Here is a 25,756-nt window from a genome sequence, read left to right on the forward strand (position 1 = left end):
TACCAATAAATTCTTTACAAATCCTACCATGTGGATTCATGGATTTTTTTTTTCACATTCTGTCTCTCACAGTTGAAGTGTACCTCTGGTGCAAATTACTGACCTCTGTCATCATTTTAAGTGGGGGAACTTGCACAATCGGTGGCTGACTAAATACTTTTTTGCCCCACTGTAAATCTTCGATCGCTGGCAGTGTGACTCTGAAGTGCTGCACTGTGTGTTTGTAAGTTTTCTCCCCAACAAACAACAATGTCGACAAAACGTTTTGCACCGTCGAAGGCCCCTGTTGGTTCCTTTGGTTTCATTCTATAATACTGGACTTATTTTTCTACGAAGGTTTGCACTTTGAGAGTTTAAACAAGAGAGAAAAGTGTGAAAATGTTTGTGCCTGTCTGAGAAAAGTGTATAAAGTGTGTAGTGAGGGGTTTTACAAACGTCTATAGTAATTGTAAAAAATAAAGCTGGCTACTTATTGGATTTCACCTCTCACGGGTTATTTGTGGAACTTAACTCCCACGATAATCAGAATCAGAAAGGGTTTTATTGCCAAATGTTGAGCAGGTTTACAACATTAGGAAATTGCTGCGGTGCTTCAGTGCAAACATACTGTCATAAATTGCGATTAAATAGACATGAAAAAAATAAAAGTAGGAATAAGAATTAAAAGTGCTACGTAGAAAGATATGTGCATGAGATATACATGAGATATACATGATATATACATGATATATACATGAGTGCAGGTGGTGATCAGTGCCAAACATGGAATGATGCAGTGACACAGCGTAGGGTCATGTGTTAGTGGCGGGGACAGTCATATGGTTATTGTTCATGTGTCCGACAGCAGAGGGGAAGAAACTGTTCTTATGGCGAGAGGTTCTGGTGCGAATGGACCGGAGCCTCCTGCCAGAGGGGAGCAGGTCAAACAGACTGTGTCCAGGGTGAGAAGGGTCAGCTGAGATCCGAGCTGCACGCCGCAATGTCCTGGAGGTGTACAGGTCCTGCAGAGATGGGAGTCTGCAGCCAATCACCTTCTCAGCAGAGCGCACAACACGCTGCAGTCTCTGTTTGTCCCTGATAGTGGCTCCAGCGTACCACACGGTGATGGAGGAGGTGAGGATGGACTCGATGATTGCAGTGTAGAACTGCATCATCGTCCGTGTTGGCAGGTTGAATTTCTTCAGCTGCCTCAGGAAGTACATCCTCTGCTGGGCTTTCTTGATGACGGAGGTGATGGTGGGCTCCCACTTCAGGTCCTGAGTGATGGTGGTACCCAGGAAGCGGAATGAGTCCACAGAGGTGATGGGGGTGTCAGTCAGGATGATGGGAGGGAGTGGAGCTGTGTGCTTCCTGAAGTCCACAATAATCTCCACTGTCTTCTGGGCATTCAGCACCAGGTTGTTGTGGCTGCACCAGGACACCAGACGTTCAACCTCCCTCCTGTAGGCAGACTCGTCCCCGTCCGAGATGAGCCCAATAACGGTGGTGTCATCTGCGAACTTGATTAGCTTGACAGACTGGTGGGTGGAGGTGCAGCAGTTGGTGTACAGGGAGAAGAGCAGAGGAGAAAGAACACAGCCCTGAGGGGAGCCGGTGCTGATGGTCCGGGAGTCCGAGACATTCTTCCCCAGCCTCACGTGCTGCTTCCTGTCCGTCAGGAAGTCAGTGATCCACCGGCAGATGGGATCAGGCACGTTCATCTGGGAAAGCTTGTCTCGGAGATGGTCTGGAAGGATGGTGTTGAAGGCAGAGCTGAAGTCCACAAACAGGATCCTGGCGTAGGTTCCTGGGGAGTCCAGATGCTGCAGGATGAAGTGTAGGGCCATGTTGATGGCGTTATCTACAGACCTGTTGGCTCTATATGCAAACTGCAGGGGGTCCAGGAGGGGGGCCGTGAGGGTCTTGAGATGGGAGAGAACTAGGCGCTCAAATGACTTCATGACCACAGATGTCAGAGCCACGGGTCTGTAGTCATTTAGTCCAGTGATCCTAGGTTTCTTGGGGACAGGGATTATGGTAGAGGACTTGAAGCAGGCAGGCACATGACATGCCTGCAGTGAGGAGTTGAAGATGCCAGAAAACACTGGGGCCAGCTCGTTTGCACAGTGTCTGAGGGTGGCAGGAGACACACCGTCTGGGCCGGGAGCTTTCCGAGTATTCAGACTCTTAAACTGCTTCCTCACATCTGCTTCATGAATATGAAGAGTTGTGGTGGGAGGAGGTGGTGTGAAATCCTCTTTTGTGTGGGGTGAGGAGGGGGGTGTTGTAGGTGAACAGTTTGAAGGTGGTGATGGCTCTATGGAGGGGGGAGAGGTGGGGGAATGAGTGTCCAAAGTGCCTCTATTGTTGGGGCCGTTGGAGGTGTGAAGGCTGCCTGATGGCTCGTCTAAACGGCAGTAGAAGTCGTTGAGGGTGTTGGCCAAGAGCAAGTCATCAGTGGAGTGGGGGGTTTTAGGCTTGTAGTTGGTGATATTCCTAAAACCTTTCCACACAGAGGCCGAGTCATTCTCTGAGATCTGCTGCTGTATCTTCTCAGAGTGCTGATGTTTAGCAATGTCCACTTCTTTAGTGAACCTGTACTTGGCCTCTCTGTAGCAGTCCCTGTCTCCGCTTCTGAACGCCTTACTCTTTTCCAGCCACAGCTTTTTGAGTTTAGGAGTAAACCAGGGTTTGTCATTGTTATAACTCACCCTGGTGCGTGATGGCACAATGCTGTCCTCACAGAAGTGGATATAGGAGGTGACAGTGTCCGTAAACTCGTCCAAGCTGTTAGAAGCAGCCTTCATTGTGTCCCAGTCTGTGGTCTCCAAACACGTGCGAAGCTCCTCCACAGCCTCGTTGCTCCACAGTTTTTTAGTCCTCACGACAGGTTTGGAGAGCTTCAGCCTCTGTCTGTACGCGGGGATTAGGTGGATCATGACGTGGTCAGAAAGTCCGAGTGAAGCGCGCGGCACCGCGCGATAGGCCCCGCTGATCGTGCTGTAACAGTGGTCTAATGTCCTCTCTGGTCGGGCATTTAATATACTGCTTGTATTTGGGAAGCTAATGGCTCAGATTGGCTTTGTTAAAGTCCCCAAGAGCAATGATGAGAGAGTCCAGGAATGTCCGCTCCATGTGCAGTATCTGCTCCGCGAGTGCGCACTGAGCTGCTTGCGCATCCGCGTCTGGCGGGATGTAAACAGCGGCCAGGATGAATGAAGCAAACTCCCGCGGAGAGTAAAACGGTTTGCAGTGAATAAAAAGATATTCCAGAGAGGGAGAGCAGTGCTGAGCAATCACTGTCACATCTGTGCACCAGCCACTATTAATGTAGAAGCAGACCCCTCCACCTTTGGACTTACCGGAGAGAGCGGCCTGCCGGTCCGCGCGCAGCAGATGAAAGTCCTCCAGCTTGAGCGCGCTGTCCGGGATGTCCTCACAGAGCCACGTCTCCGTAAAACATAAGACACAGGAGGAGGCAAAGTCTCTGTTCATGCTTCTCATCAGGGCCAGTTCGTCGATCTTATTCCCGAGTGAGCGTACATTAGAAAGGAAGATCCCAGGAAGAGCCGTTCGCAGTCCGCGTCTCCTCAAACGCACGAGAGCGCCGGCTCGCTTTCCTCTCTTTCGGCGTCTCGCTCTCCTGGTCAGAGTCTGCAGTAAATCTGCCGCAGATGCGACAAATATTGGAAATAAATCCACAGGCATTGTGGTCCTGTAGTTAAGGAGCTCTTCTCTGGTGTAAGAGTATCCAGAGGAGTGCCCAGACACAGAAGAAATGCACAAAAACAAAACAGAAGTAACGCACTGAAGCACCAGGGCATCCATACGCGGCGCCATCTTGGTCCCTAAACAAGGGACCGCTGTAATTTGTAACAAAGAAATCAAACCATGTCCATAAATTATGTGTAATACTGAGAAATGACACAGGTAAAAAGTATTGAACACATGAAGAAAGGGAGGTGCAAAAAGGCATGGAAAGTCGTGACACTACCTAAAATAATCTATAAGTAATTACAAAACAAATTAATATCAGCTGGTTTGGTCCCAATTGATGGCCTCTGAAAAGGTGTCACACAAGAAACATGTCATGATGGGTAAAACACCTTTGCAATCTTATTGTTGCAAAACATACTGATGACATTTCTGACAATTTCTAAACTACTGGAGTTTTCAGTCGGCGCTGCTGTGGCTATAATCTGGAAGTGGAGAGAGCTGCTCCTTGCAAGACTTCAGACAGAGGAGTTAAAGCGCCAAGGACTGCTTGCAGAGAACTACAGAAAGACCTAGAATCAGCACATACAATTGTTTAAATAAAATGTAATAAAAAAATAAATAATAATGCGCTCACCTGACTGGCCTGTATGCACGCTCACCACGCAAGGCTCCATTGCTGAAGAGAAAGCTGTTTACCATTTGCTCTACATTTAGACAAGCCTGTGAAATACTTGGAGAATATAGTCTGGTCAGATGAGACCAAAATGAACTCTTAAGACCATGTTTGGAGGTCAAAAGGCATTGTCTATAGTTGTAGGGGAAAAAAGGAACATCGAAACTGAACTTATTTTCCGAGATTTGTTGAAAGACTCTTTTAAAATCTTTACAAAGGGACCAATACAGCATGTTAACATGTTTAATGTTATGCATTTTCTTCTATTTGATCTCAAAAAGCTCCTAAAACAGTCAGTGATCCCTGTTGACCTCCCTCGGCTTTTATTACCGCTAATCATTTATTTAAGCTCAGTTTTTAAAACCTTAGGATGTAACTACAGCCCAGCCCATGCAGCAGTATATGAATGACTAACCTCGTATTGTGGATGGATTATCTCAGTTGTTCTCCTGGCTGAAGTTTGGTCCTTTTACAGCATCCTGCCATGCGATTACATTTGTTCCTGACCACCGAGAACACTCACGTTAACTTTTATCGAGTGGAAAAAAAGTTAGCTTGTTTATATCATGCTAACATAGCTGTGTCGCTAGCGGTCACGTAGCACATCATTATATACCAGCTAGCCCAACTTCAGTAACCCTACAAACGTCCCTGCTGTTTAGTTTTCTGTCTTCATTTATGTTGGAAGTGATAACAGAGCTGTACGTTTTAATTTGTTTCCAAAACCCCGCAGTCAGGACATGCTATATTGTATTTAGATAGAAGCTAGCGAGCTAACTCCCTGCTAACTTCTAACTCCGTCAAATGTCATAAATTCCGTTTTCATGGATGCCTGGATGTTAAACTCAATTGTTACACCTGGTAGAGCAGAACGCTGATCATTTTATTAAAGATGAAAGACTTTAGACAGTTTTTCAACTCTCAGTAATGCTGAGTGTTTGTTTGATATATGGACCTGCAGCGGAGTTTAGGCCCAGACACGGCTAGTGACGTCAGACTGAACAACCGGATCGCAAGATAATAACCACTCCTGTACCGATTGTGTGGGTACAATCTTTGTCTATTCAGCTGTAGCGAGCTCAGTTCTCACAGTCATGTAGGCACCAGCCTGATAATGAAGACACCAAGAGTGCGTCATGACCTTGAACACGTTTTACACTCAGTTGTTTTCTAGATCTTCACACTCATTCTTTGTTCAAGAAAGTCACAGTGACATATCAACAGTACACAGGGGTTAGATCATTACAAACACAGTTTGTATAGTTTTCTACATGGATATGAATGAATGTTGAAATCCCATATTCTTTAAATCACCTGAAGAGTGGAATTATATATTTTAATTATTTAAACTGACGAATCCCAAGTAAAACCAGAGCATTTGCACATCCATTCTACTTTGCTGTGTGTGTGTGTGTGTGTGTGTGTGTGTGTGTGTGTGTGTGTGTTGAATAATGAACTGCCAGGTTAGGGGTTTTATTTAAGAAACCTGTTTCAGTGCCAAGAAAACCTATACAAACTAAAAACAGATGAAAATAGGTTTGATTTGCTGAAAGATGGGAGAATCCATGACACACGGGTCAATGGTTTCAGTTTTAATCACCAGTCACCAAATGCAAAGATTTGAACCACCTGTCTGCTGAAGACAAATGCAGCAATGAATGCAGCAACCCTGGCTAGAAGGTACTCATTCGCACTAATAAATCCTACAAATGTAGTGTGTGCTATTGCATAAGCTCGCTTATTAAATCTGACAAATATTGTGCTATTGGATACTGAAGAAATTTTGAGCATGCATAAGCTCCTTTAAGAGGACAATAGAATCAATAGGGAGAGTCATCAGAAGCAAAGAACTGAAGAGTTTTATGTTGTGAGAAAAAGGCTGACATCAGGAGTAAAGATCAGTTGCACCACTGGCAGGAGAGGGAGGTGAAAAACTCTTGTGTTTCAGGGCGAGGCACAAACAGGAATTTGGCCCTAACCCTAAGAGAACATACAAGTGACTGTGAGCGCCATGTCATGTTTGTCTTACAAACAACAACAAGTCATTATTTCTCTAAATGATATGCAAATCAACTTATATATTTTATTGTCTTTTTTTATGCATCATATTTCCATTGCAATTAAATAACCATAACGATTAGAGACTATTTCTTTCTTTATAAGTGGGCAAAAAGAATGTGGGGAAAAAATGAAAATGGATTTTTAGATCACTTTTCTCGTAGTGTGTCAGATACGTTTTTGAGCATCCCACTTTTATTTGTGGTAATTCACACTAGTTTTAATGTCTAGTTTATATGTGTTGTTTAATTCCATTCTAACAGCCACTAACTGGATCGGTCTTCGTAAGCTAGAGGAGCTGGATGTGTCTGAAAACTGCCTGACCAGTCTGTCCACAGCTGTCATGCACTGTTTGAAATCCCTGAGGCTCCTCAATGTGAGCAGGAACAAGCTGAGCACCTTCCCTGACCCCTGGGCCTGTCCACTGGTAAAAAGCCATAATTATTCCTTTCTGTTTTTTCAACACTAATATACTGCAGATGCAGTTAGCCTTGGTTTTTTCGTTTTCATTTTGATGCTGATTCTATACATTCACCCACAGAGATCAGCCTTTTAGAAGTTATGCATAGTGACACTAATATATATATTTCTGTCTTTTCCTGTGCAGAAGCAATGCAAAGCTTCTTCCAATTTGATTGAGAATCTTCCAAACACCATCTCCATCTTTTGGAGGAATCATCTGGAAGAAGTAGACTTCTCTGACAACAGTCTGAAGGAACTTCCTTCATATATCTTTGAACTGGAGGTAGGAGCACTGATGTAGATCTTTTATTAGATATATTAATATTCATCAAGATGGAAAAATCTCTTAATTAAAAAACAAGCAAACAAACGGTTGACTACTTAAAGTAGTAGCAGTGATCTGAACAACCTTCAGATGGCACTACTTCTCTGTGTTTGGCTTCATGAATCTTTTAAGTTCTGCAGTCTAAAACAAATACAGCATAAATCTGTTAGATGCAAAAATATCTGGCTCAGCCTGCAGATTATATTTGGTGCATGGATTGTAGTGCTCTTAATATAACAGTAGACAGCCAAGCTTTAAACTGCTACGATCAGTTAATAAACATTATAACATAGTTATATTACTGTATTATACTACTGTGGGTAGACTGAGTTACAGGATGGGTAAGATAAAAAATGTTAAAGGTTCTTTAGATTTATTCATTTTCATTTTATTTATTTGTAGTTATTTGTCTCACAGTTGTGACACCGTTGGTTAGACAAACTGAGGTAGAACCAGCAAATAAGGAGGCAAAAGGGAATACAATATTAGTCTTTAAAACACTTTATCCTAGATGTTCTGATAAGTCCATTCCAAAGTAGTGGCTTAATCATATTATTGTATTTTTCATACATTTGTCTGAAGACTGTTTGGTCACTGCAGTTAGCAAACTTTCCCTATTGCTTATGACCTTATTGGCATTGTTAATGATACAGTATACTTGAATCACCAGTGGGTGGCTGTACTACTGATCAGAAGGTTGGTGGATTGATCCCTGGCTCCCCGAGTCCCTATCCTTGGGCAAGATACTAACCCCAAGTTGCTCTCGGATGCATCCATCAGAGTGTGAATGTGTGTGAATGTTAGCTAGTAAGCACTTAAAGCATAGAAGAAAGTGCTTGTGTGGATGTGGCATGCTGTATTAAGTGTTTTGAGAGTAGAAAAGTGCTGTATAAGAATCAGGCCGTTTACCAGAGACCACCTTAGCCATAAACAGCCAGCTGTATTTTCCTTGGATTGAAAAAGTGAATGTGTGGTTTGCAGTATCTAATTTGTCTTCTCATTCATTGTCCTATCAGGCTGTGGTCTCTTTGAGATTGTGTGAGAATTACATTACAACACTCCCAGCCCCCAATAAGTGGAAGTGCTCTAAGCTCAAGACACTTGATCTTTCTCAAAACCATCTGGGCAAGTACGTCCTGTCATCACAAACACAACATCATTATGTACATGTATATTTTGTCTAGTATAGTCAACTGGTCCAGAGGACTCATGCTGAGTCTAGCTAAGCTTTCATAACACTTCAGTGAATGAACAGAGTCGACTGATTTATTCATTAATTATTGATTTTGAATACTGTTATGAAATCTTGTTAGGTCAAGCTTTTAACTTCTATGGATAGTTTAAGCTCGTCATGTGTTTAATTGAGCTTAAGCTCAAAATATATAGATTACATCTGTCACCCTTTCATGACTTTGTTTTTACAAATGAATTGACTCAATTACAGGCATTAAAATTCAGAATGATTCAGGTTTACACTAGTTTACAACTAGATTCATGCTTTTGGTGTAAACTGTAGATATAATATGCAGTGCAAGGGGAGGGGGGGCTTCAGTGAGATTTTGCTGAAATTTCACTGAAGCACCTCAAAATGGTACAGAGTAAATTGTATGGTGCCCATGTGCTAACAAAAAAAGATGAATGATAGGTATAGAAATCCTCACATGGAAATTCGACAACCTTTGCATGTAGAACTCAGCAACCACGCACACAAAGAAGCCATCACGCACGTAAGTGGGTCTGCTTTGCATACACAGCTACTTTTCATGGTCTTGTGGGTGAATACCATGGAGCCGATTTAAAGAAACAGGTAGTTAATCTACAAAAGCTGGACAGAGCCATAGGAAGTCCTTAATCCTTAGTAGGACTACTATCTCTTACTGGTATCTGCTCCTTTGTGCAAGGACTAAGATGAGGACTGCCTCCGCCCTACAAAATCACCTCCAGCAGGCCAGTATTGTGAATATCTCTGACCGGACAGAAATGACTGGCATTTTCCAATGAATACCAAAATCTGATGCAGGTATTCGTTGCCACTTGCACAGAAATTCATCAACCGTTGCACTTAGAATTAAGCAACCACACGCGCAAAGAAGTCATCACACACATAACTGTGTCACGCTGTTGCAAACTGGTTTAAAGAATTTCTTCTTTCAGCCGGTCTAGAGGCCACCCCAAAATACAGCCTGTTCAGTTTCTTCCTGTGTCCAGAGGAGAAACTGCTGCTCCAACAGACCACACCATAAAAGAAGGCTGATGCCACCATAGAGTCATAGAAGGGTTTCAGGAGCTCCCTCTGCACTCCAAAACCCTGAGCCGTCTGCATAAAGCTAAACTCTCAGCCACAAGCTCACCTGGAGCCAAAGATAAGCAAGAGCCAGTCTTTCCAGGGTTTTCAGCAAGTGTGATGCCAGAATCACCAACTGTTGAGGTCTGTGGGCTTCTGAAGATAAAACCAGAGCTATTGAAAAAGTTATTCACTTCATTCGCCCACTTTGTTTCGTAACAAAACAGGAATTTAAAACTATTTCAGCTTCGTGGGTTCTGAGAGGATCTCCTCCCAGATCTAGACCAGAACCTAAAAACGTTCCTGGACAGTCTGGGGGACAACCTGGTGTCATTGAATGGGCCAAAACACAGACAGAGTTATTGTACTGGATTTGGGGGCCATCCATCAGGAACTGCCTGCAAACTCTTGCCGCATGGGGCCAGGCATCGTCCTACACTAACTCCGGAACCCAGGACCCACTGCACCAGCTTAGGCTCATACAATAGGTCGAGGGATTATACCTTTATTCTTAATAGCAGTCATTGTGCTACTGCCTACTCCATAGAGGTCTGTGCTTCCATTCATGGATACGTATCCCCAAACCATCACTGACCCACCACCAAAACTGATCAAGCTGACAGGCAGCACAACATTCTCCACAGCTTCTACTGACCCTTTCACCTCTGTTGCATATGCTCAGGATAAACCTGGTCTCATTTGGGAGAAGCACAGGATGGACCCAACGATTCTGGTATTCAATGAAAAATGCCAGTCATTTCTGATTGGTCAGAGACATTCACAACAGTGGCATACTGGAGGTCATTTTGTAGGGCTGAGGCAGTCCTCATCCTGGTCCTCCTGGCACAAAGGAGCAGATATTGCAGCACAACTAAGGGTCCATTCGTGGTCTGAAAGCTGAAGGCTCTGCCTCCCATAATACTTTTAAATATCCTAGGAACCACAAGTAAAGCAGCTGAGAGCAAACTGCTCTTCTGAGTTGTTATGGTACTATGAGGTCTTAAAGATAATGCCATCCATGTAAACATCTGGTTAGATACCATATTTCTAAGATTTCTAGGGCCAAGTAAAATAATCTCAGATTTATCTGAATATAGAAGCAGCACATTGAACATTATGCAGGTCTTTATGTCTTTTAAGATATTCCTGTAGTTTAACTAAATGGTGTGTGTTATACTGGTCCCAGCGCAAGAAAAATTAACCAGAGAGAAAGAGTCTAAAAAGTTATCAATATTATTGAAAGTAGCTGTACGTAATGATATGTTTCTGAGATGGTTATACTGATATATATAATAATAATTACATAATTATAAAAAACTAAAAACTGACACTGGTGTATAATCTGTGTTTCATTTTGTCTAGTCTTGTCTATAATCTCTGTAGAGATTTCTGAACATATAAATTTATCTTCCATTCTCAGTGATTGAGAAGACAAGAAAAGGAATAGCTGCATACAGTTTATTACTTTAACTCTGGTGAATCATCAGGGCTGTTGATTTTTAAAGTCACTGTTCTTCACACGAGTGGTCTGCTAACTGTATTTTAAAATGTGTCCATTAGAACAGAGGATAGTCCCAAATCCAGGAGACTGGCCTTCCTGACGACGTGGAACAGGAGGGACCCAGACCCAGGTAGAGGTCATTTCCCAGCTTGTGTGTGTGTGTGTGTGTGTGTGTGTGTACTAGTGCTGTCAGCGTTAATCTCGTTGAAATGACGTAGATGCCTTAACACAGCAAATCTCCTTTAGCGAGTGAGGGGCTGGACGGCACTAACGCATTGACCTCGTGCAGCCCCACGCACAGACTTGCCACGTTGACATCATTTTAACGAGATTAACGCTGACAGCACTAATATACAGCGGAACCCCGACTTACGAAATGAATTCGTTCCTGAGGGTCTTTCGTCAGTCGAAGATTTTCGTAAGTCGAAGCACCCATCGCGTCTTTTGAGTGAACGATAGGCTATAGGCTAATTGCTAACTGCAACAACAATATGTCGTTCAAATGGAACAGCGAAGCGCATGTACGAAAGCCAAGGGGGTGATTGATGATTCGGAAGGCATTGTAGGCATTCTGGGCTCAGCCAATCAGAGCCAGCGAATTTCATTACGCAGGTATTTTGCCGTAACACGGGCAGAAATATTGCCGTTAAGTGCCTTCGTAACGTGAATTTTTCATTAAATGGGGTATTCGTAAGTCGGGGTTCCACTGTATATGTATATGTAATTATGTAGCAAAGAACTGAAAAAATCTGAATTGAATTGAGAAGTTATAGGTGACTGAGTTGATCATACAGACAATCGGTCTTAAAGGTGCACCCTGTTTATGCATCTTCTGTAAATCATACATATTTGGTGCAGCTTCCCCTGGGTATAGCCTGTGGTATGAGGTCCGGTCAACAGCATTGCCTTGTTCTAACTGCTTCAGACAATCTCTTACCCTCATCCTGTAACCACTACCGGGGTCTCTTTTTTAGGGGCTCATAAGTATTTTTGTCACTTAGCAGTGACAAAGTTTTCTTATCATAGTCCTTCTGGTTTAGCAAAGCCATGCACCAACTTTTGTCTGCCAGAAGGATGAAAATGTTGTTGTCATTACTAAGTGATGTGACTGCTTTCCTCTCCTTCATACTCATGTTGGATGCTCAGGGCTTTTCGTTGCTGAGACAGGCCGACATCCTCGGGGTGGCATCCTTGTCTCTTCTGGCCGCTGATGACACACTCTGTATTTTGCTGGTGTTTCTGTCACACAACAAGTTGGCCAAACGTCTGTTGACAAGTGTTTTCAGGTGTTTTAAGTACAAGTACCTAGCCATGCACTTTACCTTTACAAACATTTGTGAAAGAAATGGTTCCTCTAAAGAGCTGTCATTGCATACCACCACTGCAACAAGTCAGTTCCTGGAATTTCTTCCCTCTTAGATATTCCAGGATTAACTGTAAGTTGTATAATTGCAGAGTGGAAGCATTTAGCAACCACAGCAACTCAGCAATAAAGTGGCAGACGACATATACCGTATTTCCCGGACTACAAAGCGCACCTGAATATTAGCCACACAAGCTAAAATCAGGGGAAAATCCTGTTTTGTACATACATTAGCCGCACCTGACCAAAAGCCGCAGGTGTTTCAATGTTGACTTATCATATGTAAGAGAATATGCACAAAGCGAATTGTCAGGAAAGAGATGGCTGTTTGGAGACACACCCCTTTTATTAATATTTTTAAAAACAAGTTATGGGTACATATTTGCACATGTAGTACATAACAGTAACCTACAGCACACCAGAAAAATAGATTCAGCCTACCTTTTAGGCTCAGGTGCAGCGACACAGCTTTAACAAGAAAAAAAAGTCAGTCATTCACCATCTTTCTCTTCTTCCTGCGCACTGAAACCACCAAAGTCCTCTCCTCCAGTGTCGGAAACGAACAGGCTCAGGATGGCTTCGTCATCCACTCTCCGCTTCTCTCCTTCGTTGTCACTTTCAAAACCAAAGAAATCCTCGTTGTCAGTGTCAGAGTCGAACACCCTCAGAAGGGCCGTGGCGGTGTCCTCTTCTCCATCATGCAGCAGTCCAGCCCTTCAAAATCCGTTGGTGATCGTGGATGTTTTCACACTTTTCCACGCTGTCAGAATCCACCGGTGGAGTTGAGCATAACTTGCTTTTCGCAAGTTTATCGCCGCTGGTCATCCACGACTCCCGCTGAACGCGTAGCGCTACTTTGAAGTTTGTTTTTCGCGCTACTTGTACGGCACTATGTTGCCTGGCGGATGGACATGTGACCAACATACCACTCTTGAACCCCGATCCTTCCGCCAGGCAACGTAGTGCCGTACAACAGCGGAACAAACAAAACAAATCGTCTTACGATATGACAAAAATCATGGACAATCCATAGAAAAGCCGCACCTGACTAAAAGCCGCAGGGTTCAAAGCTTGTGCAAAAAGTAGCGGCTTATAGCCCGACAATTACGGTAGTTGCCGAGCAGCGTTGTTTATTGCTGAGGCACATGATACTTAATAGCCTCCAGTTACTCGATTGACTGAAGAGTTCAAATTCTCCTCTGGTGTTAATATCAGCGCAAACGTGTACACCTGGAGCATCATTGCCAAGACATTCCTGTAGGTGGGCCATTAGTTACCCAGTGCTTTTGTGTATGTAGTATAGTATGTGGTTAAACTGTATCTTCCTGTGTGTGTTTGAGCAAATTTGCTATCTGTGGCTCTGTTCTTTTAGTGTGTGCAATAGAGTTCCCTGATGTTCTGCGTGATTCACTGGAATTGCTCTACTTGAATGACAACCAGCTGGAATGTGTTCCCCAATCAGTCTGTGGTCTGCACAATCTCAATGAACTCTACCTCTCAAAGTAAGTTCCCCTGTCTGTCTGCCAACACCCACCTGTCCTTCCTCATATTTCACACTGTTGTTATTGATTCAATTTTTAAAAAGTTACAAACCTCAAAATTGTTTTTTTTGTTAACAATATATGGGATGTGCAGGTCAGACACTGCAGTTACAGACCAATTTTTGCGGGCGGTTTATCCTTCAAGCTCGGGTCCTCTACCAGAGGCCTGGGAGCTTGAGGGTCCTGCGCAGTATCTTAGCTGTTCCCAGGACTGCGCTCTTCTGGACAGAGATCTCCGATGTTATTCCCGGGATCTGCTGGAGCCACTCACCTAGCTTGGGAGTCACCGCACCTAGTGCTCCGATTACCACGGGGACCACTGTTACCTTCACCCTCCACATCCTCTCGAGCTCTTCTCTGAGCCCTTGGTATTTCTCCAGCTTCTCGTGTTCCTTCTTCCTGATGTTGCTGTCATTCGAAACCGCTACATCGATCACTACGGCCGTCTTCTTCTGTTTGTCTACCACCACTATGTCCGGTTGGTTAGCCACCACCGTAGTCAAAGGAGCTTGCAAAGAAAAGCGTCTGGACTTCTTTAAGTTGCTTGAAGACGTTTCACCTCTCATCCGAGAAGCTTCTTCAGTTCTAAGGTCAAATGGTGGAGAGTCCCAGATATAAACCTAGTGGGAGTTTCCCCCCACAGAGGGACAAAAGGACCCCCTGATGATCCTCTAATCGCCTGAGCAAAGGTGTGAAACTGGCCGTGGGTCCCAATCAGCCAGAGTTTCGGGTGTGTTCATTGTGAAACCTGGCCCCACCTTATCATGCGAATTCCTGAGGTCAGATGGCCCAGGATGTGAGTGGGCGTTAAGGCGTCTGGGAGGGATCTCAAAACTGGATTATAGATGGCAGAGAGTTGGTGTCGTAAACCCCGCCTCTGTTCAAAGATGGTCGCTCACAGTGGACATAGATGCTTCTTTCACTCCTCTTTCAAACCATCTGTCCTCTCTGTCCAAAATGTGAGCATTGGCATCCTCGAAAGAGTGACCTTTATCCTTAAGATGCAGATGGACTGCTGAGTCTTGTCCTGTGGAGGTGGCTCTTCTGTGTTGTGCCATGCGCTTGTGAAGTGGCTGTTTGGTCTCTCCAATGTAGAGGTCTGAGCATTCCTCGCTGCACTGTACAGCATACACCACATTGTTAAGTTTGTGTTTTGGCGTTTTGTCTTTCGGGTGAACCAGTTTCTGTTCTGGTTGCTGGGTCTGAAATACAGTGTTTCTCAGACACTCACATCCTGGGCCATTTTCCCTCAGGAATTCGCATAAGGTGGGGCCAGGTTTCACAATGAACACACCCGAAACTCTGGCTGATTGGGACCCACGCCCAGTTACACACCTTGGCTCAGGCGATTAGAGGATCATCAGGGGGTCCTTTTGTCCCTCTGTGGGGGGTCACTCCCACTAGGTTTATATCTGGGACTCTCCACCATTTGACCTTAGAACTGAAGCAGCTTCTCGGATGAGAGGTGAAACGTCTTCAAGCAACTTAAAGAAGTCCAGACGCTTTTCTTTGACTACGATGACCTGGATGACTGAGAACCTTCACAGACATTTAGCCACCACCATTTTGTCCGTCTGTATCTGGAAGTCCCACAGGATCTTAGCTCGGTCATTCTCCACCACCCTTGGGGGCATCTCCCATTTTGACCTCGGGACTTCCAGGTTATACTCGGCACAGATGTTCCTGTACACTATGCCGGCCACTTGGTTATGGCGTTCCATGTATGCCTTCCCTGCTAGCATCTTGCACCCTGCTGTTATGTGCTGGATTGTCTCTGGGGCATCTTTACACAGCCTGCACCTGGGGTCTTGCCTGGTGTGATAGACCCCAGCCTCTATGGATCTTGTGCTCAGAACTTGTTCTTGTGCTGCCATGATTAGTGCCTCTGTGCTGTCTTTCAGTCCAGCTTTGTCCAGCCACTGGTAGGATTTCTGGATATCAGCCACCTCCTCTATCTGCCGGTGGTACATACCGTGCAGGGGCCTGTCCTTCCATGATGGTTCCTCGTCTCCCTCCTCTTTCTTGGGTTTCTGCTGCCTGAGGTATTCACTGAGCACTCGGTCAGTTGGGGCCATCTTCCCAATGTATTCTTGGATGTTCGTTGTCTCATCCTGGACTGTGGTGCTGACACTCACCAGTCCCCGGCCCCCTTCCTTCCGGTTAGCGTACAGCCTCAGGGTGCTGGACTTGGGGTGAAACCCTCCATGCATGGTAAGGAGCTTTCTTGTCTTTATGTCAGTGGCTTCTATCTCCTCCTTTGGCCAGCCTATTACCCCAGCAGGGTACCTGATCACGGGCAGGGCGTACGTGTTGATGGCCCGGATCTTGTTCTTACCGTTCAGCTGACTCCTCAGGACTTGCCTGACCCTCTGCAGGTACTTGGTGGTTGCAGCTTTTCTAGCGGCCTCTTCATGGTTCCCATTCGCCTGCGGGATCCCCAGGTACTTGTAACTGTCCTCTATGTCTGCAATGTTGCCTTCTGGTAGTTCAATCCCCTCAGTTCTGACTACCTTCCCTCTCTTTGTTACCATCCGACTACACTTCTCCAGTCCGAACGACATTCCAATGTCATTGCTGTATAGCCTGGTAGTGTGGATCAGTGAATCGATGTCTCGTTCACTCTTGGCATACAGCTTGATGTCATCCATGTACAGGAGGTGGCTGACAACTGCTCCGTTCCGTAGTCGGTATCCGTAGCCAGTCTTGTTAATGATCTCACTGAGGGGGTTCAGGCCTATGCAGAACAGCAGTGGGGACAGAGCATCTCCTTGGTAGATCCCGCACTTGATGGTGACTTGTGCTATGGGCTTGGAGTTGGCCTCTAGTGTTGTACGCCACATCCCCATTGAGTTCCTGATGAAGGCTCTTAGGGTCCCATTGATCTTGTACAATTCTAGGCATTCCAGTATCCAGCTGTGGGGCATTGAGTCATAGGCCTTCTTGTAATCAATCCAGGCAGTACACAGGTTGGTCAGTCTGGTCTTGCAGTCCCGGCTGACTGTCCTGTCTACCAGTAGCTGGTGTTTTGCGCCTCTGGTATTCTTGCCAATTCCTTTCTGTGTCCCGCTCATGTATTGACCCATGTGCCTGTTCATCTTAACCGATATGATGCCTGACAGGAGCTTCCATGTAGTACTGAGGCAGGTTATTGGTCGGTAGTTGGAGGGGACCGGTCCCTTCTTGGGGTCCTTGGGGATCAGGACCGTCCGACCTTCGGTTAGCCATTCCGGTGTCTCTCGTCAACTAGCAGCTGGTTCATTTGTGCTGCCAGACGCTCGTGGAGTGCAGTCAGCTTCTTCAGCCAGTAGGCGTGAACCATGTCGGGCCCTGTTGCTGTCCAACTCTTCATACTGGAGACCCTTTCTTGGATATCTGCCACTGTGATGGTTACTGACCCTGTTCAGGGAGGTCGCTGTGGTCTGCCCTCAGATCCACTAGCCACTGAGCATTGCCGTTATGGGTTGCATCCTTCTCCCATATGCTCTTCCAGTATTGCTCCGTCTCCAGCCTTGGTGGTGCTGTTCTCTTATTGTTCCCTTGCCACTGGGAGTACACCTTTGCTGGTTCTGTGGAGAACAGCTGGTTTATTCTCCTGCCTTCTATCTCTCTGGTGTACCTCCTCAAGCGGCTGGCCAAGGCTGTGAGTCTTTGCTTGGCAGTTTCCAAGGCCTCAGGTATGGACAGCTTGCTGTATTTCTTAGGCACCTTATTTGTCGCACCTTTCTGCAACTCCGTTAGTTGGCTAACCTCCCTCCGTGCTACTTTGATCTTGCCCTCTAGCCTCCTTCTCCATGGAGGGTACTGCCCCTTGTCGCTGTTCAACTTGTAGCCAAGCATCTCACTGATCACTGCTGCCGTATTGTAGATCAGCTTGTTAGTGTCGGTAATCGTGGTTGTAGGTATTGCCCGTAGTGCTGCATTAACATCATCTAGCAGACCTTCTGAGGGTACTTCACGTAATCTTGGTAACCGGCTACGGGGGATCCAGGTTTCAAGCTTGGCCATGATCCTATCTTTCAGGTCAGTTCCTCTCGCACTCAACGATCCTTCTCCTATCGCACTTGGGGCTATGTACCCAATCTCGGGTGGGGGTGATGATATCTCCCCCCTGACCTGGCGTCCTGACTCCTCCTTGCCGTAGCATTTGTGTTGCCCTCTTTTTGCTCCACACATGAATCCAGTTCTCCTCCTACAGCTGTTTCTAGTTGTTTCATCCAAACAGCAAATTTCTCAATGTCATTTATTCTGAAGAATGTTTTTTCTATATATTTGGACTTTCACAGGGGGATTCAGTGGCCCATTAGGTTCTATCGTTGATGTTTCTCATCTATCTATCTACACATTTATATATGTATACATGTGTATATATATGTGTGTGTATATGACTAATCTGACTAATGTAGTTTCTCTGGAATCAGTAATCCTGGAATCCGGGAGCTTCCAACAGAGCTTGGTCAGCTCTCCAGTCTGTGGCAGCTGGACATCGAAGACCTCAACATTACTAATGTTCCACATGAAATAAGAAAAGAAGGTATTTCCACCTGCATTTTCTGTTCAATGACTGTGCCTAATCGAGGGGTTTGTATGTGCCGGCTTCTTTTTTTGGTTTTTTGTTTATAGTCTGTTGTTCATAACATTTATATTGGTTCTTACCTCATCATATATTGCCTTACAAACACATGCAAGGAGTAAAAATTCAAAATTACTTTTTTAAAAAATGTACATGAACAATTAAAAAAGTTAGCATAAGTTCTAAGCATTGCATTTAAAAGTAAATTGAAGTGTGCTGGGTTTGTTACCAGCTGTTATTTCCTGTCATTGTGAGATGTGATCATATTCTCTAACGCTGGTATCGCAGGTCCTGCATCGGTCCTGGCTTTCCTCCGGGCACAGCTTCGAAAAGCAGAGCGTTGTAAACTGTTAAAGATGCTGGTGATTGGTCCACCACGGCAGGGCAAGTCAGCCCTCCTTGAGGCTCTGCAGACTGGCAAAGCCTCCCCCTTCACCCCAGCAGAATGTAGCATCTCCACCTCTGTCTGGGAGCTGGATAAACCTAGTGGAGGCAAGAACAAAGTGAGGGAAACAGACATTACGTAGTATTTATGCACGCACACACAGATATTTCTATTAATCATTTTATGACCCTTATATGGTCTAAATTTTAGAGATAAAAAAATCTACACATTGCACTGTGGTCAGGGACCCCTGCAACTACTCGATTACGCTCTTAAGCAAGGACAAACATCTCTCCACTCAAAGTCAGTTTGCATCTTTGTGGAGAAGGATTCATACTGTGCTATGATTAGCTTAAACACTACCATGAAAGAAAATCATTTCTGACATGACAAGAAATTCTTTGGACTGTTAAACCAAAGGGGTTGGGGTGGGTACAAAAATACATCATCACCTATTCTCAAATTCAGTTCATGCTTTAAAGTTGACCAGCTCTCATTTTGCTGCCCACAGAAAGACTCTGTGATTTTCAATGTGTGGGACATTGGTGGTCAGGCCAGCATGTCCACAGTGAATCAGTGTTTCTTTACTGATAAGGCTTTGTATGTGGTCATCTGGAACCTTGCAATGGGAGAGGAAGCTGTGGCCAACCTGCAGACATGGCTGCTCAACATAGAGGTAATTTTTTTCTTTATTGCAATAGTGAGAGATATGACAATTCACACAGGATGTTTAGGCTGGAGGCGCATGAGGGAGATTTGTGTAAAAGTGTGGATGTCATAGAGCAGCAATATGTAGGAACATGTGTAATCTCTGCTGAGCATGGCGTGGAAGTCCAGAGGTCGAAATTAGATACCCCTCCGAGGGTAGCTGAGAATAACCAGACTAAGATTCTGTGGGACTTGCAGATCCAGATGGGCAAACTGGTGATGGCTAACCAACCATAGTAGTAGTGGTGGACAAGCAGAGGAAGAAGGGTGTAGTAATAGATATAATAGCTATACCACGTGATAGCAACAGCAGGAAGAAGGAACATAAGGGCTGAGAGAGGAGCTCGAGAAGATGTAGAGGTGAAGGCAACCGTGGTAGTCGGCACACTCAGGGCCGTGACCTCCTAACTGGGCAAGTGGATCCCCTGGTGAGATCCTCCCCATTTTTATTTTCTAAAAGACTCAAGTCGTTGGGTATAAGAACCTGATGAGCTTTCTGTAATAAAAATATGTGTGTGGTAAGAGTGAGTGGAAGGTGTTCCGGTTTAAAGAAACAGAATTTTGTTCTTTGACTAAATAAACGAGCCACATGGCAGTCGTGTTAATGGAAAGAATGTTGCTTCCATCACTTCTGAAATTGTCTTTTGAAGGATAGTCTCTAATTAGGCTTCCTGGATTTTTTCTGTTTGTTTTTTTTTGACCACAGTGAAATGTTTTCCAAGTTCTTTGTCTTTTGAGTTTTAGCTATAAAAAAGAAGAACAGAAACTTTACTCCAGACAGACGTGTCAGTCAATGTAAGTCTGTCAGACTAGTGACCCCAGCAACAGCAGAGCTGCGTATGGTGTGTTGATTCCAGGTTTAGTTAGAGCCCAAGATCTTTAACAAATGTATGTGGCTTGGTGCATGAATTGATCTTATATAATAAACTGACATCTACCATGAAAAAAAATCCAGTAGTAGTGATTATTGATATTAAACTAATAGAATAGATACACCTGTGACACATCGGTATTCATTCTCTGTTTTACAAATCAAATCTTCAGGTTATTTTGTCATTTTTATGCTGTCAATTATTATGTCTTTGCTTGTGTGCTGTATGCTACAGGCTCGGGCCCCTAACTCTGCAGTGATTGTAGTGGGAACACATCTGGATCTTATTGATACCAAGTTTCGTACGGAGAGACTGGCGACACTGAGGGCTTACGTTTTGGCTCTGTGTCGATCCCCATCAGGGACTCGAGCTGCTGGTTACCCTGATATCACCTACAAACACTTGCAGTAAGTACACATTTAACTTTTCTATTGCTTATTAACATTCGACTTCCATGCCAATATTGTTTTTGCTCTGTTTACTTCGTGCAAATTACAGACCATCTTACAGATCATCTCTTTTCGGAGTATTTATTCTTTTGTGTGTTTGTATACGCGTGCGTGCTTTTCTTGGTTTTCAGTGAAGTGTCCTGTAAAACTCTGGAGGGATTTGATGGTCTAAAGATGCTGATCTACCAAGTGGTTCTCTCCATGAAAGATAACAGCAGCTTAGCCTGTGGTGGCAAACTGCTAGGCAGACTGGTAAGCAAGCTAATGGTAAATGGCCTGTATTTATATAGCGCTTTACTAGTCCCTAAGGACCCCAAACACACATTCACACACTGGTGATGGCAGCTACATTGCAGCCACAGCCACCCTGGGGCGCACTGACAGAGCGAGGCTGCCGGACACTGGCGCCACCGGGCCCTCTGACCACCACCAGCAGGCAACGGGTGAAGTGTCTTGCCCAAGGACCCAACGACCGAGACTGTCCGAGCCGGGGCTCGAACCGGCAACCTTCCAATTACAAGGCGAACTCCCAACTCTTGAGCCACGATCGATTATAATCATGTACATGCAGAGACAGTGTTGCACTTTGACCCTTCAGAAATAGTGTTTGCTTTCTGTATAAATGTATAAAGTGTTTTTAAGAGTTATTTTAAATGACCTAGCAGTGGGAGACTGATATAGTAATCTTTATAACCATGTGTTTTGTCAGCAAACTCTATGCAGAAGTTTTAATTATTTATTCACTTATAATAAACATTATCTCCCAACCTTAAGCGCAAGTTCTTGTGAGTGCGATAACCGGTGAAGGAAGTCACCTAGAATTTTCAAATTGATACCATCGTTGTGTCTACTAGGAGACTGAGGGGGTAGCACAGGTGGTGCCAGTATTGTATACAGTGGGGCAAAAAAGTATTTAGTCAGCCACCGATTGTGCAAGTTCCCCCACTTAAAATGATGACAGAGGTCAGTAATTTGCACCAGAGGTACACTTCAACTGTGAGAGACAGAATGTGAAAAAAAAAATCCATGAATCCACATGGTAGGATTTGTAAAGAATTTATTGGTAAATCAGGGTGGAAAATAAGTATTTGGTCACCTCAAACAAGGAAAATCTCTGGCTCTCACAGACCTGTAACGTCTTCTGTAAGAAGCTTTTCTGTCCCCCACTCGTTACCTGTATGAATGGCACCTGTTTGAACTCATCATCTGTATAAAAGACACCTGTCCACAGCCTCAAACAGTCAGACTCCAAACTCCGCCATGGCCAAGACCAAAGAGCTTTCGAAGGACACCAGGAAAAGTATTGTAGACCTGCACCAGACTGGGAAGAGTGAATCTACAATAGGCAAGCAGCTTGGTGTGAAAAAATCAACTGTGGGAGCAATCATCAGAAAATGGAAGACATACAAGACCACTGATAATCTCCCTCGATCTGGGGCTCCACGCAAGATCTCATCCCGTGGGGTCAAAATGATCATGAGAACGGTGAGCAAAGATCCCAGAACCACACGGGGGGACCTGGTGAATGACCTGCAGAGAGCTGGGACCAAAGTAACAAAGGTCACCATCAGTAACACACTACAACGGCAGGGAATCAAATCCCGCAGTGCCAGACGTGTTCCGCTGCTGAAGCCAGTGCATGTCCAGGCCCGTCTGAAGTTTGCCAGAGAGCACATGGATGATACAGCAGAGGATTGGGAGAATGTCATGTGGTCAGATGAAACCAAAGTAAAACTTTTTGGTATAAACTCAACTCGTCGTGTTTGGAGGAAGAAGAATACTGAGTTGCATCCCAAGAACACCATACCTACTGTGAAGCATGGGGGTGGAAACATCATGCTATGGGGCTGTTTTTCTGCCAAGGGGACAGGACGACTGATCCGTGTGAAGGACAGAATGAATGGGGCCATGTATCGTGAGATTTTGAGCCAAAACCTCCTTCCATCAGTGAGAACTTTGAAGATGAAACGAGGCTGGGTCTTCCAACATGACAATGATCCAAAACACACCGCCCGGGCAACAAAGGAGTGGCTCCGTAAGAAGCATTTGAAAGTCCTGGAGTGGCCTAGCCAGTCTCCAGACCTCAACCCCATAGAAAATCTGTGGCGGGAGTTGAAAGTCCGTGTTGCTCGGCGACAGCCCCAAAACATCACTGCTCTCGAGAAGATCTGCATGGAGGAATGGGCCAAAATACCAGCTACTGTGTGTGCAAACCTGGTAAAGACTTATAGTAAACGTTTGACCTCTGTTATTGCCAACAAAGGTTATGTTACAAAGTATTGAGTTGTATTTTTGTTATTGACCAAATACTTATTTTCCACCCTGATTTACGAATAAATTCTTTACAAATCCTACCATGTGGATTCATGGATTTTTTTTTCACATTCTGTCTCTCACAGTTGAAGTGTACCTCTGGTGCAAATTACTGACCTCTGTCATCATTTTAGGTGGGGGAACTTGCACAATCGGTGGCTGACTAAATACTTTTTTGCCCCACTGTAAATACAGGCCTCTGTATAAACTTTTTATGACAATTTTAAAGTGATAGCATAGGGTTCTTATTTTACTTGAAAGCAAAGTAAATTTGTACCACTGTTGTCTCCTCCAGATTCCCAGAAGCTACCTGGCACTCCAGGAAATAGTCATAGCCGAGAAGGAGAGGCGACATTCCGAAGGAGAGGTCCAGTACCTAACTGATGCAAAGCTAAATGACATCATTGAACAAAACCCAGGAAGTGACATCAGAGATTACGAAGACCTGCAGACTGGTATTATGACAGCAAGCATTTGAAATGTGGAAATCATTTATGAAAATTCGTACATTTACATTCTTTATTTGGGACATTTTTCCATGTAATGTGATGAGCCAATACAGAGTCACCAGTCAGTGAGTGGGTGGAAGGTGTCTCCTTCAAAGCCATTGAATAAAGTCAGCCAACAACAGTGAACATAACAGCTGTGTACATTACCATATCAATGTTTTTGGTAACATCTCCTAACATTAAGTTGCCACTTAAAGAGATTCCAAAGAAGTACTCCGTTTTAATGTACAAAACAAAGCCTTATATATTTTTCTGTGTGCATAAAACTAGAGATAATCCAGTTTATTTACATGGACACTTTGCTGCCACAACATTGGAAACAACTTTATTTATTTGTTTATTGAACCTTTTGACAAATGTAAAAAATAGATTAAATATTTTTGCACATGTGAGTTTAAATTTGTATCATATTTGTTACCGCCAGCATTTTTTACAATTGATTTCTTGTTTTAAGGAGCAGAAAAATGACAATGATCATGTAGAGGTCTCAAAAACTTGTATCAAATATGATACACATACAGGATTATGCATTTAAGCAAGTGTCTATGAGGACGCCTTTGCTTTTAGAGCAAACCTCCAGAATCAATTAGCTCCTCAGTCCTTGAGTTCATTTTCACTGCTTTGTTGGTTTAAGAAAAATATGATTGTTTGGAACTTGTAACTTAGAAACTATGATCCTTAAGTGTGGTGTATGTTGTCAACATATAGAAGTACTGTATAAAGCTTTGAAATGTCACATTTGACCTTTTCAAGGACCGTACGTTATTCAGAAAGTCAAAGTGAGAATAATGCTATGCATAGATGCACAGAAACAGTTTCTTACTGCCATTGTTTGTACATATTGTACATATTTGAACATATTGGGATGTAGGGAAGACTAAATGGAGATTCTTATTATACGTAGATTTTATTTGATATTTTTTACCTTGGTCAAACTTTCATTAATTCTACTGCCTTTGCTTTCATTGGCAACATTTAGGAAACTCAGTTCTATTTGGTTTTATTTATATCGTGCCAAATCACAACAGCAGTTGTCTCACTGTGCTTTATATGGTTACATAAAGACAACAATGCAGAGAAAATCCCCAACACTTGAGGACAAAGACCCAGACAGAGTTTTAATTTATTTTAAAGCCTGATGCTCAAAAACCTGTTTTATTTGTTCTCATCAGTCGTCCGCCTGGGCCTTACTTAGAATGTCTCAGACTTTTTATCTGATTTAGTGCTCAGCTAAGATGCTTTTAAGGTGATTTTAACATCCATGAACATACTAAAATGTTCAGTTTCTATCTCAATGTCAGAACAAGATCTAGAACGTGATTAAAGTGGGTGGATTGTGAGTCTTTACCAGTAGGCAATACAGAGCTTAGATGGAGCCGATGGATGAGGGGATTAGCTCAGTACCAACTACCTGGAAACCTTCCAGGTGTCTTCCCTGCCTCTGCAGGTAGAACAGCCACACCTGTTAACAGCAGCTCCCCTCTAGATCAGTGCACTTAGTAACTAGTTGGGTTCAATTTAGTGGTTTGGAAAACGGAGCCCCAAGGGTCTAATACTTTCAAACAGCTGGAGTAACCTGTGAGAGCTGTTCATACTAATGTAGATTTTCATGTTTTTACCCTTACTGTTAAAGTGTGCTCAACTCTTTGGCTGATTAATAAGCTGGAGTGGAAGATTGCTGCCCCTTGTGCTCACTTCTGTGTGTTGGTGGTCTGGGAGCAGACACAGTGTCTATGGGGATGTGGTTTGGGGGTGATACTGGTTCACTATAAATATCACATTCAAGCTTGCATCCCAATATAATGTGACCTCTAATCTTATTTTTACATTTCACATCTGCCTCCTTTCAAGTTGACTCAACAGGTCTTTAAAGAAAGTCTTAAAGGGAGATTTAATGAGCTGCCTAGTTCGTTAGAGATACACTGTAGTATAACGTTATATAGCAGTCTAGGCAGAGGTTTCCACTCTAAATGCTGCTTATTTGTGAAGCATCACCACATCGATGTGTTATTTCTTCATTGTTTCTTTCTTTTTCTCCTTTCTTCCC

General features: G+C 44.1%; 1 protein-coding gene across 1 annotated transcript in view; it reads left to right on the forward strand.

Annotated features, from left to right (window-relative positions):
* The window catches only part of lrrk1 (leucine-rich repeat kinase 1), an 89,397-nt gene that overhangs the window by 24,787 nt on the left and 38,854 nt on the right, over positions 1-25,756 (forward strand). Inside the window, exons 9-19 of the mRNA XM_085463618.1 lie at positions 6,691-6,854; positions 7,035-7,172; positions 8,231-8,343; positions 11,059-11,129; positions 13,735-13,864; positions 18,322-18,434; positions 18,762-18,976; positions 19,370-19,534; positions 20,673-20,845; positions 21,019-21,139; positions 23,496-23,655. Of these exons, the coding sequence (XP_085319744.1) occupies positions 6,691-6,854; positions 7,035-7,172; positions 8,231-8,343; positions 11,059-11,129; positions 13,735-13,864; positions 18,322-18,434; positions 18,762-18,976; positions 19,370-19,534; positions 20,673-20,845; positions 21,019-21,139; positions 23,496-23,655 (1,563 nt within the window). The remainder of the gene's footprint in view (positions 1-6,690; positions 6,855-7,034; positions 7,173-8,230; positions 8,344-11,058; positions 11,130-13,734; positions 13,865-18,321; positions 18,435-18,761; positions 18,977-19,369; positions 19,535-20,672; positions 20,846-21,018; positions 21,140-23,495; positions 23,656-25,756) is intronic.

Source organism: Copadichromis virginalis, linkage group LG1, assembly GCF_057382275.1.
Source record: "Copadichromis virginalis isolate Kocher_CV1m ecotype Utaka linkage group LG1, C_Virginalis_male_GT1.1, whole genome shotgun sequence".
Classification (NCBI taxonomy): domain Eukaryota; kingdom Metazoa; phylum Chordata; class Actinopteri; order Cichliformes; family Cichlidae; genus Copadichromis; species Copadichromis virginalis.